The following is a 17,326-nucleotide window of genomic DNA, read 5'->3' as shown; positions in this document are numbered from 1 at the left end:
TATGTGGTAAGGAATTATATTACATTTGTGTCATATCCTTTTGGCTTCATGGCTATTAAACTCCACGGGAGAGTCTCACCCCGTGTGGTTTCGCTCAAGAAAAAATGAAACACTGAATTTAATATTAAATGATTTACAGTGGCTCACGCAGGGTTAACTCAGAGGCAGCAGAGCATGAATACCTGTCAACCACTGCCGAGTCTGGAGAGGCCAAGAGGCTAAAAAACTGTTTTAAAGGGAAAATTAGAAGGACAAAGGGAAGATTTGTGTGGAAAATGAGACTCTGGAGCCGAGGGTGGCAGAGCTGGAATCCTTGCTCTGTGTCCCTATGCCCCACGCTGGCACAGCCCGGGCTCCCACCTCCCCGCTCCAGGTTTTATTTCTCCTCTCTTTAAGGTGTTTGGTGCACCACGTTTCCAGCTTGTAGAATAATCAGAATATTTATAAAGTTGTAAAGCAGCCAGCCAGCTCCCGGGGCGTCTCTGGGGCTTTCTGGGAGTGTGGCAGCGGCGGAGCGAGATGGGAAACGAGTGCGTGTTACATCTGATGCTAATTTGCACGCTGGTGGTTTTTTAGCTGACAAGAGCCATTCGACCCAAAATTTAGAGAGTGAGAGTGCTCTTATGTGTGTGTGCATGTGTGGAATTTTTAATGCCTCTCTCCCAGTTAACCACAGCCCTGGTGGAAATGGAGCCGCTCCTCCGTGGGAGCACCCCGGGCTCGGGTTTCTCCCCGGGGGAACTGAACTGGAGTGGCAGCTAAGAACGGCCTAAGAAAATAATATCAGCACTGATCATTTCTTCCATTGACTTAATAAACTGCATGAAGTGAGGCAGGAGCAGACAAGGAAATAATGGAGGTGTTTGGAGTGGTTTTTTCTTAGAAATATCTCACTTTTGTGCCGTGAACCACAAGTGAGTATTATTTCCACTATCACCAGCAATAATAATAACTCACATTTCCATGAAACCTTTCATCTGAATGGCCTTGAAAGGCAGCACAGGGCACTGTGTGAAGCTCACCTTGTGGCTGCAGGTGTTGTACAAACACCTGGAGAGGCTGGGGAAGCAAAAAACACCTGGAGCATCCCGTGCACAGGGTCAGTGCTGAGTCCCTTACAGGACTCCTGGCAAATAATGGAGGATTTAGCCCCAAAAGAAATTCCTCCAGCAGGAAGAGGCATTTCTTTTGTGCAGATCCTCTAAAAAGTGTGTTGGCTGGGCCCTGGCAGGCTGTGGTGACTCTGTTCTCTGCTCCCTTGCTGTGCTGCACGACAGGTCACAAGTTCAAAATTAAAAGCCACTCAGGCCCATTCCCTGGAAACCTGCAGATTCTTAATTAAGGGGAATAAGTTAGAAAACTTCCAGTGACTACTGGATTTATAGGGAGGATAAAATTAAACATGGCTACTAAAATCTGCTGTAACAAAACCTTGTTAGCACTAATGTTCATTTATAGTTTGACTTCCCAGTGTTTAATTCCTTCTCTGGAGCAATAAAGGGATAACAATTAAATACCCTGAAAGATGGCTTTATGACTTGCTCAGCTGTAAATCAAACTTTTAAAGTTCGTAAAAATTGCTAAAATAAAAAATGGTTTAATAGGAATGTTTTATGGCCCATAACGTTATTACAGCCCTTTTATTCCCTCTGCATTGTTACTTTAATTGGATCACAACAATTCTTGAGATTCTCATTTTTATTGGATAAAGCATAATCTTAAATCAGAATGACCAAAAGCATCTTCAAATAAAAAAATAAATCTTTGATTTATCACCCCTTTCCTTCAGGCTCTGGCTGTAGAGCTGCTGCAGACCCAGCACGGGGCTCTGCCAGGGCTGGGTGGCTCCCTGTGCCCACCCTTGGCACCCTTCTGCCCGGGATTTGCTGGATCAGCAGCTGGTGATCCCAATGTGGAGGGTGGATCCCACTGATCTTCTCCTCCTCCTTTACCTCCCCAGGTGTCCGACCGCTCAGTCGTGGCTCTCGTTCCCAAGCAAACCTCCTCCTACAATATTCCTGCCTCTGCCAGTATATCCCGGACATCTATCAGCAGATATGGTAAGAAGGGATGGGAAATGGCGGGTATTGCAAGGAATTAGGGGGGGGAAAAGCAGCAGATTCCCCCAAAAAAACCGCCCCACACGAGCCAAAATGAACACCCAGGTGCCCAACAGGAAAATGTCCTTGGCTGCTGGTGTTCCCTTGCAAAGGCTTTTCCATCTGTGAGCAGAACAGCAAAAAGACCAGAGAAGCTGAGAGGAGGGAGAAGGGAATGCCAGGCACATGAGTAGCCTTTAGGAATGTTGGTCCTGGGAAAGTCCAGGGAAGTTGTTTGTCTCAGAGGGGGTGGGTGATGCAGGGGGCTCTCACTGCAGGAAAGGAGCTTTGTGTCCCCTGCATGACAGAAAAACCTGAGTCCTTCACCTTTCCCTTCTCTAAGTGGAGGATCCTGAGTTCTTTGCTAATGGGTCAAAATGGGGAACAGCAATCTTAACGCAGAGCACTTGGATGTGCCCACCTGGGAATTCAGGATTTGCATAATAGCAGGGCTCAGCACATTCCAGAGGGTCCCTGAAGATGCTGCAGCCTGAGTAAATGAGTCTGTGAGGTGCCAGGTGTGCGTTTATAACACTAAATCCACAATAATAGTAATAATATACTTCCATAAAAGGCAGCAGTGGCAAAATCTTTGGTGCGCTGATCTTTCATTATCGTTCATTTCGCAGAGTGTTTTACAAGCAAAAAGTCTCCTGACAAACCCGTCTCCTCCTCTTGTTTATGGCTCCCAAAATAATGTTGGGGTTTTTTTTCCTTGAGCAAGGGTTCTGAGGAGCCAAAAATAGGCCAGTCTTTAGGTAAAATCCAGGAGAAAAGGCATTTCTCCCTCTGTGGTGTAGATGCCCCGAATGTCCAGCACATCCCACGCTTCAGGGGATGGAAAAACCAAGGCTGGGTCACACAACCTGAGTCCTTACAGCTCATTGATCTATGTCAGCTGGCAAAGCTTTTGCAAACTACCAATGTGAGCGATCATTGCTCATGTTAAGATTAATATTTCTAATTGTGCTGACAGAATTTAAATTAGATACTTATTTACTTCCCCTGTTATATATCAGTACGGAGCTGTGTTTAAAAATAGAATTACTAGATGCTTTCCTAGCTGTCCCTTTGTCTGTCTCCTTAATTATATCAGTTGGAGTACTCATTTATCTAAGCCTTAATCAGGGATGAAAATCCAGCTAGTTTGGTAATGACTCAAGTATTTCCCTCGGCTGATTTATGATTGATCCCCGTACTCTTGACTAGGAGGTTGAGCAGTGAATTGAAGGCTAAACTTGAGAAAATCCACAAGGTTTCCAGAGAACAAAGAAATTTAGTGAGAGGGAAAAATCCAGCAAGGCACAGCCGGGCTCCTCAGCCTCGTGTCTCAGCTCGGAGACGCCGTGGATGGGATCCAGGGAGGCACATTCTTTGGGAAGTTAAATACGTAAATAAATATATGTCACATCCCTCCATGGTTCCTGAGCAATTAAAGGAAAGACTGTTGTCTGCCTCCTGTTGAGCTCCCCTTTCCCTTCAGGGCAGGAGGGACAGCAGGAGGCTGGACCCGCTCAGCCGACGGATGGCACAGCTGGGGTGCAGGACTGGCCTTGGGCTCTGCAGTTGATGCTCAGCTTGAGCCCTTGCTGCTCTCCTGAAAGCCTCAAGGACAAGACCAGCAGTTTCTTCTGCCCTTTGTGCTCATTGTGCTGGGCAGGGTTTTATTATTTGCAAAATACTGGACAAAACACAAGACTGTGGCGCTGCAGGAGTTGGTGCCCGGGGTTAATGTGTGTGAGCTCATGGACAAATCTTGTGTGTGATGAGTTCACATGAGCAAAGGATGTGAATGGAGCAAAGTCCATGTCTGAGTGTGAACAGAGAAAAGCCCAAGTCTGAGGGACTCTATTCGGTGGAGACCAACACATATCAACATTTTGTTGGTGCCTGGGTGGTTTTACATTTCATCGTCCCATAAAAAAGCCAGTGCAGGTGGTTTGGGCGTTAGCAAACCTGGTGGTGTCACTGAGAAGAGACAGGGGAGTGGAAAAGGGGTTTGCTTTGAGTGTGACCAATTTCTCTCCCCATCATCCAGACTCCACCTTCCGCTACACCGGCAGCCCCGACAGCCTGCGCTCCCGGGCCCCCATGATCACCCCCGACCTGGAGAGCGGGGTCAAGGTCTGGCACCTGGTCAAAAACCACGACCATGGAGACCAGAAGGAGGGAGACCGGGGCAGTAAGATGGTGTCTGAGATCTACCTGACCAGGCTGTTGGCCACAAAGGTAACTGCCGTGCGCTGGATTCGCGTGGGAAACGCACAGTGGGTCTCATCCACAGACACTTCCCGGGGGTCCTGTGCAGCCCCTGGTGATGCTCAGCTCCCAGGAGGTCTGGCCCTGCTGGGTTTTCTTGAGACTGGGTGGGTGCTGGAGCAGCAACAGAACCACAGCCCAGATTTCCCCACACTCAAGGCTGTTGCTGCAATTCTTCATTCTTTTGCACAGTATTAAAACACAAAGAGTGTTTTAATTTGCAGCAGTGCCTGCAAATATTTACCCGGTTTCCTTGACCGAGAGAGTTTTCCTGTCTCTCCTCCCATGTTCATCACTGTGGATGAGACACAGATGTGCTTTGGAAAGCCAAAAAAAAAAATGGTTTCAGGTTAGAAATAAAGAGTAAATTCAGCCCTGAGTAGCTGCAGTCCAGAGCTTTCCCCGGGGATCCTCCAGAGCAGTCAGCGCTCAGAAAGACCCCGACCTCGCTTATTCCTGTGGGGTCCATGGCAGCACTTTGAGGGGCTGGTAACATCTGGCTGCTTGGCCAAGCGTGTGCCCATCCCTCCCCTCACCCCCTGGGTTGCTGCTGCCTCTAGGGAACGCTGCAGAAGTTCGTGGACGACTTGTTCGAGACGCTGTTCAGCACCGTGCACCGCGGCAGCGCGCTCCCGCTCGCCATCAAGTACATGTTCGATTTCCTGGATGAGCAGGCGGACAAGCACGGCATCCACGACACGGATGTGAGGCACACGTGGAAGAGCAACTGGTAAGAGGGGGAGGCAGGTCCGAGTGTTGAGCAATTAGCTGTGTCCTAGGGTGGAACAGAGGTGGGGGATTGCTTTGGGAAGGCTGGGGAGCACCAGGTTGGGCAAGAGGGCGCAGTCGTAAGCTGCTCCAGGAAAGGTTTAGGTTGGACATTAGGAAGAAGTTCATTACAGAAAGAGTGATCAGACGTTGGAATGAGCTGCCCAGGGAGATGGCAGAGTCACCATCCCTGGAGAGATTTAAAAAGAGACTGGATGTGGCACTCAGTGCCATGGTCTAGTAGACAACGTGGTGTTGGGTCAAAGGTTGGACTCGATGATCTCAGAGGTCTTTTCCAACCTGGCTGATTCTGTGATTCTGTGGAGCCTGCAGCTTCAGAGCATGAGATGTGCCACAAAGCTGTGCAGATGCTTTTCAGCCAGCACTGATGCTGCCCCGGTGGATGTGGCAGTGGGGTTTGATCCTGGGTTGGGCTGCCAATGTTGTGTTCGTGGAATCACAGAATCACAGAATATCCTGATTTGGAAGGGAAGGATATTAAAGCACAAGCCCAGCTATCTCTGAGTCCTCTGCCCAAGTGTAAGCTGGAACCAGCCTCTGATTCCCACACTTTGGAAAGAGCCAGTCTGTGAGTGGGAGGCAGGGCTCCATGCCCACACCACCCTGCCTGCACAACCCTGCTGTGGCACAAATGCCAGGACTGGCTAGGAGGGGAGAGCTCAGCCAGTGGCTACACCTTTCCCATCACTTCAGGCAGCAACTGGAGCATTTGGGCATCAGGAGGAGGTGGCACAGGGGGAAGGAGCCAGCCCCATGTGCCATCGGCCTTCTCCAAACAATAACAGCTCTCACATCTCTGCCTCTGCTGTTATTTTAGGATTAAAGGCTCCATGGGTTGTAAATTTACCTCTGCGAGGAAGGAAGAAAAGCAAAACAAATGGTTGCTTCCTAAAGACTTTGTATTTCCCCCCCTGAGTCCCTCGTGGCTTAAAAAGCCTCTAATCATCGTGGCTGCAAAAGCTGGGCTCCCCACTAAGGCTGTGGGAAGCTCAAAACAATTCCTTGAAAGCCTTAGAAGAAGGAGTTATTGGGGTAAAAACTGTGGAATCAACAAGAAATTATGAGACCTGTTAAAGCAATAAAAAAAGGAAACAATGACCACCAGAGTTTGGCCTGCCAGAGGCATCACACCCCAGGAGCCCTGGCCCTTTCTTCTCCCCGGGGCATGGTGGGCTCGGCTGAGCTGCAGCATTCCCAGGAAGGGAATTTTGGTGGGGAGATGGGAGCAGGCTTGTGCCACTGGAGCAGGTCAAAGCACATGGAGGCTTGGAAGAGGGAGCTGGGCATGCTGGGGATGTGGCTGAGCCGCTCGCCTGCAGTGCAGCAAGAGTTAAGGCTGCAGCCTTCAGCGAGCCGGGGAGACAGAGGGAGCTGAGACTTGAAAGGTAATAGAAAGCAGCAGCTGTTTTTTTGATCCTGCTATACAGCCGAAGAAAAAAAGGAATAATAATTCCCCTTTGATTGCAAAGGCCTCGGGATTTGGGGACAAAGCCTCTGATGCTGCTGCACCTCCCGTGGATGATGGACCGCGGCGTGGCCGGGCAGCGGCTGATTAGCGCAGGGGCAACTGCCCCGGGCTCACCCCGTGCTGCATCCATCCACTCTAACCAGCTCAGCTTAATGGGCTTCTCACAGAGATGCTCCCCCAGAACCCCCAAACGCTGCCCAGCTCTGCCCTGGCACAGCCAGCCTGCCCTCCTGCCCTGCAGCTCCTCCACTGTGCGGGATCAGAGCCCGGGGCGGCTCCCAGGGCAGCAGTGCCCAGCACAGGCATGGCAGGATCCATCACCAGCAATCTGGGCAGCACTGGGCTAACTGGTGCTTGATGCTCCTGGCCCAGCTCCTGTTCAAATCCTTCTATTCCTATTCTTCCCACCATTCGTGCTCTGCCTGGGAACACAATCCACAGCATGTGCCAGAGGAGCTTTAGGTTAGATATTAGAAAAAATTTCTTTCCAGAGAGGGTAATCAGCCATTGGAATGGGCTGCCCAGGGAAGTGGTGGATTCTCCATCCCTGGAGGTTTTTAAGATAAGACTGTATATGGCATCAGTGCCATGGTCTGGGAACCACAGCAGCAGTGGATCAAGGGTTGGACTTGATGATCTCGGAGGTCCCTTCCAACCCAGCTGATTCTATGATTCTGTGATTCTATGTGCCCTTTCCCAGCCTTTGTCTTCACAACTAATTTTGTTTCTCGCTTGCCCTCCAGCCTCCCGCTCCGATTCTGGGTGAACGTAATCAAAAACCCCCAGTTCGTGTTCGACATCCACAAGGGCAGCATCACGGACGCCTGCCTCTCCGTCGTGGCTCAGACCTTCATGGATTCCTGCTCCACCTCGGAGCACCGCCTGGGCAAGGACTCCCCCTCCAACAAGCTGCTGTACGCCAAGGACATCCCCAGCTACAAGAGCTGGGTGGAGAGGTGGGCAGCAGTGTGGGTGAGGGGTGCTCTGCTCCTGCCCAACCTCCCATGGCCGGTGATCACAGAATAGAATGTTGGGAAGTGGATATAGAACAGCTGGAAGGGACTCACAGGGATCATCGATGATTGCAGCCCCGCCGAGCATCACTGCTCTTATTTTCAGCTTGTTACAGACCACAGTCCTGTTTTCTAGACTCAAACACGAAGCGAAATGATGTTCTTTTCCCCGCAGAGCTCAGTTTAAATCCCAAGGGGAAAAGGAGCATTTCAAGCCACCGTGTTTCACGTGCCCTCCCCTGGCCTCTCCTTCCCGCAGGTATTACGCCGACATCGCCAAGCTCCCCGCCATCAGCGACCAGGACATGAACGCCTACCTCGCCGAGCAGTCGCGCCTGCACGCCGTGGAGTTCAACATGCTGAGTGCCCTCAACGAGATCTACTCCTATGTCAGCAAGTACAGCGAAGAGGTGGGTGTTCCCTGGGCACTGATGTCCCCTGGGTGTCCCCCGGGGCAAATGGTGTCCCCTGGGCAAATGGTGTTCCCTGGGGTGATGGTCTCCCCATGGCAAATGATGTTCCCTGGGCAAATGGTGTTCCCTGGGGTAATGATGTCCCCTGGGCAAATGGTGTTCCCTGGGGTGATGATGTCCCCTGGGCAAATGGTGTTCCCTGGGGTGATGGTCTCCCCGTGGCAAATGATGTTCCCTGGGGTGATGGTCTCCCCATGGCAAATGGTATCCCCTGGGCAAATGATGTTCCCTGGAGTGATGGTGTCCCCTGGGCAATGATGTCACGTGGGGAAAGGTATCCCCTGGGGTGGTGGTGTCCTCTGAGCAGTGGTGTTCCCGGGACTATGGTGTCCCCTGGGGTGATGATGTCCCCTGGGGTAATGGTGTTCCCTGGAGTGATGGTGTCCCCTGGGCAGTGGTGTCCCCTGGGGGAATGGTGTTCCCTGGGGCCATGCTGTCCCCTGGGGTAATGGTGTTCCCTGGAGTGATGATGTCCCCTGGGCAATGGTGTCCCCTGGGGGAATGGTGTTTCCTGGAGTGATGGTGTCCTCTGGGGTAACAGTGTTCCCTGGAGTGATGGTGTCCCCTGGGCAGTGGTGTCCCCTGGGGGAATGGTGTTCCCTGGGGCCATGGTGTCCCCTGGGGTGATGCTGTCCCACAGCGTGTGTGTGACAGACCAGATGCACTTCAGTGCAGTGATGGGTTGTGCAGTGATCCCTCCTGCTGCCACCCAGAGCTCCCCTTGCCCTTGGTGCAGCGTGGCCATAGCTGGCAGCGCTGCTGTCCCGCTGTTCTCTTCATGCACAAAGAGATTTGGGTCCTGCAGCACAATCCCAGGAGGACTGAGAGGTAAAATATTGTGGGAGCACCTGGATTCCTCAGCCTTGGCATGCACCTGGTGCAGCCTGCTCCTTAGTGCAGTGGAAAATCATCATGACCCACTGAAGCTCCCCAGAAACATCCCTGTCTTTTGGGAAGAGCGCAGTCCAAATCCCACGTTGCAGTGACGCAGGCTCCTGTTTGCAAAGACACCCTGGCAGCGTGAGCTCCTTTAATGAATGCATCACTTGAAACCAAGTTCTCGCCATCTGTTCCACCCCTTCATTTCGCTGTGAGAAGAACCTTATTTTGCAATTACGTCCGTTAAAAGGGAGGGCTTTGTCATTTAATTGCGTGTATGCGTTCGCCACACAATGCCGTGGCTATTTTCCGATTAAAGGGTTTAAAAAAAAAAATCTCATCAGTTCCGTGCTAAACGAGACAAGAAGTGTTGGAGCCCAAGGTACAGGGGAGGGTGGGAATGATTTTGTCGTGCAGGTATCAAGCGGTCCAGCAAACCAACAGCGATGGTGAAGCGCTGGGCGCGTCGCTTCGCCGTTTATTTGAGTTTCACACCTCCCCATTTCGAGTTGCTCACATCTCGCTGCCCACCCACCTCCTCCACCCCCTCTCTCACACACTGACTTCTTTCTCTGTTTCTTTTTTTTCTCCCCCCCCCCCCCCCCATTTTATTTTCTCTCCCCCAGCTCATTGGGGCTCTGGAGCAGGATGAACAGGCACGTAGGCAGCGGCTGGCTTACAAAGTAGAGCAACTTATTGGGGCCATGTCTATTGAGAGCTGAAGAAAGGTCGTGGTGCTCAAGGCCGGCAAAGGGCAGAGGATCACATGGACTCTCGGGAATTTAGAGGGAGAACAAGCAAGGAAGGCACTGAACACAGATACCAGGGCTCTTCTGGAGCAAACAGAGACTGGCCCAAGGACTGACTGCGCTCAAAAACATGTAGGAACCGGTTTGAAAGGCAGGAAGAGAAGAAGATAAAACATCTCAATCCAAGTCCGATCAAGGTGGATCATTTTTTCGAGCATACACAGAAAGAAGGAACCTGGAAAGTCTGGATGTCTCCACGACTGCTGCTTTGCATGAAAATCGTTTGATGTATATTAGAAAATAAAACTTTATTTAAAGGCTTTTTTTTTTTTTTTTTTAAGAAAAGGAAGAAAAAGTACAAAAAAAAGAAAAAATGGAGCAAAAACCACAGAGGCCATAGAGATAATCCTGGCAACAAGGATCAGCTCTGAATCCTGTCCTCGAGAGCCTCCTGAGGACACGGCTCAGACATTCTGCGAACGGACTCTCACACCAGTTGGAACGTCTGGAAAACCGAAATCGTCTTCTTTTTGGGATCTTATAAAACAACATGAGCACAAGTTTACACCACACCTTTCTACACAAAGTTTAGCCCGAAAATAGTTCAGTGGCTGAGTAACTTGTAGGCACTAGAAGGAACTTTGCCTGAATTGCAAAACCATCAGATCATCCGACCTGTCCTGAAATCCAGCTTTATTGATGTATTTATATAGTGTCAATATATATATATTTTTTAAATCCCATTTGCTGTCGAAGGAGGAAAGATCGGAATTTAAATGCTTTTTTCCCCATTTCTACCCCCATCCCACCTCGCAGTGGCTGCAGTGATCCAGCAGTGATGGGCTCAGTGCCTGGCATGGCTGTGGTGATCCAGCAGTGATCTGGCAGTGTCCAGCATGGTTGGGATGATCCAGCAGTGATCCACGCAGTGCCTGGCAAGACTGTGGTGATGCAGCAGTGATCTGGCAGTGTCCAGCATGGTTGGGATGATCCAGCAGTGATCCACGCAGTGCCTGGCATGGCTGTGGTGATGCAGCAGTGATCTGGCAGAGTCCAGCATGGCTGAGGTGATCCAGCAGTGACCCATCCAGTATCCCATTGCTGGTCCCACGTGAGCCCAGATGGCCTCCTGCCCTCGCCCCCCCGGGCAGAGCTGGGATGACGCCTCCAGGGTTGATTTTGGGGGGTTTCTTGCAGCCACCTCCCATTTCTTGCAGTAAAACCCGACAAAGCCCCGATGTTTACAGTGGGTGATACTTGAAAAGCCTGGACGTCACGAGAGGAGACATTTGTTGCTCTTCTGTTTGCCGTGCAGAGCCAGTTGGCACAGGCTCCCTTTGGGTTTCTCTGCCACGCTGCCCAGGGTCAGGACTTGTATTTCCACTGGAAAGGGGAAAGAAATCTCTGCTCTAGGCAAGGGCAAACCTTAACCAGCACCCGCAGGCCAGCCAGCGCTGCTGTCGTGTCTCTGTCTCAGTGTCTCATTGTTCTCTTCAGTCCCTTGCTGGCCCCCCCACCACGTGTTCTTGTGGCCAGTGACAGGCAAATGTTTGTGAGTGTTATTACTTTCAAAGACACCAAAGCTTATGTGTGTCCCTTTGTAGAGTGCCAGGAGGGGAAGGAACGCTGTAAATATTTCTCTCTGTAGTAAATACTGATATGTGTGCAGGCTGCAGCGGGGAGGGCAGGGTGATGAGGTCTAATGGAAATACAAGTATTGACTGCATGGGTTTGTCAGTGGCACCAAAATAGCTCCTGGCATCTGCTCAGCCTGCCTGGGCAGGGCCACACCAGACTGGGAGCTTAGTTTGCAGCCAGCGTGTGTCGAAGGAAAATCCATTTTCATATCTGTCCCCCTCCTCCACTGTTCCTGCCCAGAGGAGCCCAGCGGGGTCACCATGGGCTCCCTGGGCACCAGAGAGCTGCTGCTTTTGGTCTCTTGCAGTTCAGCAACAGGAGAGGGGAGAAAAGCATGCAGAGAAATACTCAGGAAACCTGTTGGTTTAATTACCATTCAGTAAAAGCCATGCCAAGCCCGCTTTCTTTTGGCAATCCACTCCTGTGAGTTTCTCTGGGCCCTGTTAATATTCTGGAAGAAAATACTGATGACAGTGATCGACCTTGTGCAATAAGTTCTTGGCATTTACAACGGCCTGAGCACTGGATTTACTGAGACACGGACAGAGCGTCAGAAACAGAGACTGCCAGGCAGAGCAGGGTTCATACTGCCTGTTACTGGGGAGTTCCCTTCCCAGGGATCCTGCTCCTGCACAGTGAATCTAATGTCAAAGGCAGAAAATGTGCAAATGTCTGGGTTGTCCTGTTGGGCATCACAGAGCCCAGTGCCAGGAATGGTGTTGGAGCAGCCACAAGCCTGGCCTTCTCTTTGCTGCGGGTCTCACAGGACATTGCAGAGGGTCAGGCTTTGAAATCCTGGGGGGTTTTTGCTGGTTCTGTTGCTGCTGCTCACCAGGATCCATCACACAGCTCAGCTGAGGGATTTCCAGGTCTGTGTTCTAGCTGCGATGGTTGTTTTGGGTATTCGTACTCAGATCATTCACCAAATTCTCATGGTACTCTGAAACCCAAAGAGAGCAACTCCAAATAGTTCCCAAACAGTTTCCAAACACAGTCTGAAGAGTTATCTCTGCAGGATTCACAAAATATGAGTGCTGCCCAAAGCAGAGGCCTGGCTTTGCATCCCCTGAGTCTGGGGACTGTGTGCCTGCCCCACAGCCAAGCCAGCCTTCGTGGTCCTCTTCTCTACATCTCTTTGAGAGGCTTTTGCATAGCCATTTTAAGCTTGCTTTCCTCCTCCTGCTCTCTACCTTCTGGCCAGGAGCACCCCACAAGCCAAGGTTTTGTCATTCCCCGCTCCCCTGTATTTTCTCAGCAGAGGTGGAGGCCCCCAAACATCCCCTGGATTCTCTGGGAGAGCACTAAGGAGGGAAGGGGACAACTGAGTTGATTTCTTTGCTCTGGGGAAAATCTGAGCAGAGGAGTAGAGGGAGAGCAGCAGGAGGACATTGCAAACCAATAAGTTCTTGTACTTTTGACTGACTTCTGAGGGAAGCAGAAAAAACATCTCCCACTTCCATCATCTGGAAAAGCATTAGGAGGACAGCAGAGGGAACAGCACGGTGCTGGCTGGAAGGGTGGCCTAGAAATAACCTGCCAAGTATCTACTCGTGGTGGTTGGCATTAATTATGGATCTTTACAGGCAATTATATGGAATGAAGCAACATATCCCCTTGGGGCAAAGCACTTGTAATCTATTGCCCTGTTTGCATCCGTCATTTCCATTACTCCTTTGGGAAGAGGAAGCTTCAGATCTCAAAATAGCATTTTCTTTGCACTTGCAGCAAACCGGGCTCGAGGTTTGGTCAGGAGGGGGCAGTTGCCTTAGATGAAACGATTTCACATCCCTCTCGTTGCCCCCTTCCTCCTGCAAGGTCGGTTGGTGTTCAGAGTCTCCAGTTCACTTCGTTTCAGGTATTCCGACATCAAAGTGGGAGACGTCATTTTTTCCGGAATCTCTCTGCCTGGTGTCGCCGCTTAAATAATTCCATTTAATCTTCTGCTCATGAGCTATCAAAGCACCCACTCCGAGGGGGAGCGAGGTGCTAATAAAACGCTTCTCCACCTTGAAAGCCTTTATTAAAAACCCCATATACAGGAGTGCAGCTTATGGGCGAGCTTGTCTCGGAGTGAGTCCCGCTGTGGAGCGCTGCAGCCCACTGGGGCACGGAGGATGTGGACATCAAGTGGTCCACACTTTGCCATAAAGGATGAATTTATGTGTAAAGGGAGGCGGGAGGGATCAGCACGGCCAGAGCGCTGGAAACCCTGTGAGATCCAGCGTGGACCAACCTGCAGCTGCCTGAGGACCCGCCCCGGGGACCAGCGCTGAGAAACAAAACTGCTGCCACGGCCTCGCTGCTGGTGGGGAGAATCCCAGCAGCATTCCATGTGTTTATCCCTGAAGGAGGCTGGATGTGGCCGTGCTGGACATGATGCCTTCCTGCAGGTCTTGGGTGCTGTGACGCTCTGAGGATGGTGAGTGCAGCCACCTGAGGCGGTGGCAACAGAGACCTTCACCACAGCAGTGCCTTCAACACACTGTCTTAAAATCCTGATGGCCCGTCCCCACGTAAGTTCTCTCTCCTGCCTTCAACTGGACTTCACCAAAAATGTCATAATGTAGGAAACAACTTGGGTGGGCACGTGGAGGATGAAAGCAAGAGCACTTAAAGCTCTGGGGCTGCTTTGTGAACGATGCTGACTCCCAGCCCCTCAGGGAGAGTCATTTGAGCCTGTGTGGAAAGGGGTGGGAGCACTCTCCTCCTCCAGTGGGCACAAGGTCTTATTTCCAGAAGTCCCAAGCAGCCTGTGGGTATGAGGAACACTGACCAGCCTGCTGCCCTCACCCAGCTTGGCAAAGGGCAGAGCAGCTCCCTGTGATGCTCCTGTGCCTCGAGCCCATTCCCTGGCAGCAGCCCAGCCACGTTCTCGCCTGTCACTGGCTCTTCTCCATCCAGTTTCCTGTGCTGTCAGAGCTCACCTGTCATGGGGACTCAGCTGGCCCAACTAAATGGAACTAAAATAGACTGACTTGAAAAAGCTGGGCCATCAGGGAGAGCTCACGTGTGACTGTACCCTGGAGAGAAGAAAAAATGTTCAGAGAAGGGTAAATAACTGGCATCAAAGATGCATTAAAATGCCACAGAGCTTCAGCCATTGTATTTCAGAGTCACATTTGTACCATAAATCGCAAGCCAGTGGTGCAGGGAGCTGTGACATTGTACATAGTTGTGTGTGAGGTGGAGCTCGGAGCACAGTCCCATCTGTCCCGAATGTGTCTTTGGTGAAAACACCCACAACCATCCCAGCCTTCACCCAGCACCACTGAGAGCAGCAGGACAGAGGCTGCAGGCAGAGCACTGCTGGCAGCTCTGAGGCCACCTGACACCTGCGTGGGCAGGAGGGCTTGGTTTTATTAACGAGACATTCAGTGGGGAAATAACTGGAGTGGAAGATGCCCCGTGTGCGCTGCGAAGGTGCCGTTCGGGCTCTGCTGAGCTGAGCAACCCTCTGTGTGCAGTGTCAGGGGAGGTTGGTTGGATCAGTTTTGCAGGGGAGGAGGACGGGAGCCTTCAAACTGATTTTGGTTGTGCAAAGCCTCTGTTCTCTGTGAAAACCCCCGGCTTCAGGCAGTGCTCCATGGGCATGGCACAGGGGCCGGAGTCCCAGCTGCGGGTGGTACCTGGTGCCTTCCTGGCTCCTGGAAGAAAACTGGGGGTCTGTGGTGCATGTCCTGCACCCCAGGGTGCTCTGGGTGCTGGGGCCATGCCAGGGTGGGAGGTGGGGAGGTGAAGGACTGTGGGATGGCAGAGCCCAACTGCTCCCTTGTTGGAAGAACCACTCCAGTCCCACCTGGGCATCTGTGCCCACATTGCTGGGGTGGCACTGGGAGCAGCTCAACCGAAGGTGTTCTGGCTGTGCTGTGAGCACAGTGGTGTCTGTGTGCTTGTTCTTTCAGATCCCCCTTTGCCCCCGTGTTACCCATTCCTCTCCTTTCTTTGTAAAAGTGGAATATAATCCCGAAAAAAAAGAAAATAGACGTTCCTGTAGTGCCGAAGACCACGCTCAAAAAGACCTGCAGGGTCCATCCAGCTGCACGGACAATATCCCAAACTCTCTGGGCCTCCTGAGGCTGCCAAATCAAACACGAGATCTCCTGTATGGCCTTTCCTTTGAGGGTTTTTTTTTTTTTAATACCTCTATTTCGAATAAGCTTGGAAGTTTATGCAACAGCTTCTCCATCCGGTGTTTCCATCCCATGGACACAAAGGTGCACCTGGAACAGGAGACTTTGGAAGGTAAATGAGCTGATTTTGCCACGTTATTTCATGGCTTCAGAAGATAATGCAGTAAAATGTCCTTCTCTTATTGATGAGTGTTTTGGTGTTAATGGCACCTTGGGGGCTGTTACGGTGGGAAGCAGGAAGGGGAAGGGAATGTACAGGTACTAAAGCTTCTGGAGCCCCCAAAACCATCACAGAATGTAGAGGTATCAGCCATGGAACAGATTCTGATTTCTTCTGCCCCCTTCCCCTCTTTAAAACCAACACAGTTTTAGGGGATTTGTGTATTGGCAGGAGTAAGGAATTGGTTTGGATCCGTACCCATTCCACCGTATCGTTCTCTGGCTCCTCCCCTCCCCATTATACTTGACACACTGGAGTTCTGTATTATATTTTTTTTTTAAGATGATTGTCTGTTTTTTGTTGTTTTTACAAGTGTTGTGGAAAAAAAAAATGTAAGAAAGTTTAAGTATTTAAAAATGTTCCAAGGAGAAAAAAAAAAGGGGGTTTTGTTATTATTCTAATATATTATTGTGTACCTATTGTAAATATGAAACACTCCTATTTTGCAAGCCAAGGACTCACTTTGTACTGTTGTTATATATAAATAAAGTTTACTGGTTAAAAAAGCCCTCCTGAGTGGGTCCTTATTCTCTGACATGTGGTGTGTAAAGTGAGGAATATTTACTTACTGAATGCCACCAGCAAGAAACAGGTAAGTAGAAATCACAGAAGGGTTTGGGTTGGAAGAGATCTTAAAGCTCTTCTTTGGGTGCAGGGACACCTTCCACTATCCCAGGTTGCTCCAAGCCCCATCCAGCCTGGCCTTGGACACTTCCAGGGATGGAGCATCTGGAAATAATCCCTGTCTAGTGAAACTGGGCTGGATGGGGGTCCCCAATCCTTGCAGGCAGGAGTGGGCACATCAGCAGTTTTAGGGACCTGAGGAGACACTGGATACTTCCACTCTGGTTAGAGCAGGAGCAGACAAACCCTGTTTACAAACAAAAGACCTGGACGACTTCTTCGTGTTTTCCTCTCTTTGAAATTATCAGTCCTTAAGGTGAAATGCATTTGCTTCCAGTCCATAAATCCAAGCCAACACTTCAGCAAACGCTGAGAGGCATCTGCTGAGTAGCAGGAATCCGCCAGTGACTTCTCCAGCAGCTGTCTGTCAACTTTAATGACCAATATGGTTGCAATTACAGCAATGAACTTTCTCTAACAGCCCAAAATTACTCTGGATGATGATAAGTGACAGAAAAATGGAGACCCTTAAGGAAGCATTAAAGGAGAAACATGTGGATATGGAACAAGAAGTCTCACTGCTTTTTCTCAAGGAACTTAGGGTTGAGGTTTTTTTTTTTTTTTCCTTTCTAAATTAGGTACTAAAATGGATAAATCTAACCCAGAAGGGGAAGGCCTGGCACACTGTGGATCACAGCAGGGAGTTCAGTGCAGCCCCAAGATGTAGTTTTTATAGACATTTGACACTGAATCTGCTTGTTTGAGTGTGGAGCTGATGGGTTGATGGGAAGCTGCTCCCGTTTGAAGCTAATGCAAATATATCATGTCAGTGCAGCAGTTTGCTCCTCAGGCAGGTCATTTAGTCTTATTTCCCTCAAATTGAGAGCAAATCTTGACATGAACCTTTTAGGGAGGCAGTTTGGCCACATCCTGCCATCTCCCACTTGAAACCTCTGGATTTTAACCTCTGCAGATCAATCCCGTG

The 17,326-nt window shown here is 50.5% G+C and overlaps 1 protein-coding gene across 4 annotated transcripts in view; it reads left to right on the top strand.

Annotated features, from left to right (window-relative positions):
- The window catches only part of PLXNA2 (plexin A2), a 174,304-nt gene extending 158,078 nt beyond the window's left edge, over positions 1-16,226 (top strand). For all 4 annotated transcript variants that reach the window (XM_032710524.1, XM_032710522.1, XM_032710523.1 and 1 more), the window contains exons 27-32: positions 1,961-2,060; positions 4,138-4,328; positions 4,919-5,088; positions 7,359-7,571; positions 7,888-8,038; positions 9,607-16,226. In XM_032710524.1, coding sequence (XP_032566415.1) covers positions 1,961-2,060; positions 4,138-4,328; positions 4,919-5,088; positions 7,359-7,571; positions 7,888-8,038; positions 9,607-9,702 — 921 coding nt within the window. In that variant the 3' untranslated portion in view covers positions 9,703-16,226. The remainder of the gene's footprint in view (positions 1-1,960; positions 2,061-4,137; positions 4,329-4,918; positions 5,089-7,358; positions 7,572-7,887; positions 8,039-9,606) is intronic.
- The last annotated feature ends 1,100 nt before the right edge of the window (positions 16,227-17,326 follow it).

This window comes from Chiroxiphia lanceolata, chromosome 25, assembly GCF_009829145.1.
Source record: "Chiroxiphia lanceolata isolate bChiLan1 chromosome 25, bChiLan1.pri, whole genome shotgun sequence".
In the NCBI taxonomy this organism is placed as follows: Eukaryota; Metazoa; Chordata; class Aves; order Passeriformes; family Pipridae; genus Chiroxiphia; species Chiroxiphia lanceolata.
This window is presented reverse-complemented; position numbering and strand designations above follow the sequence as displayed.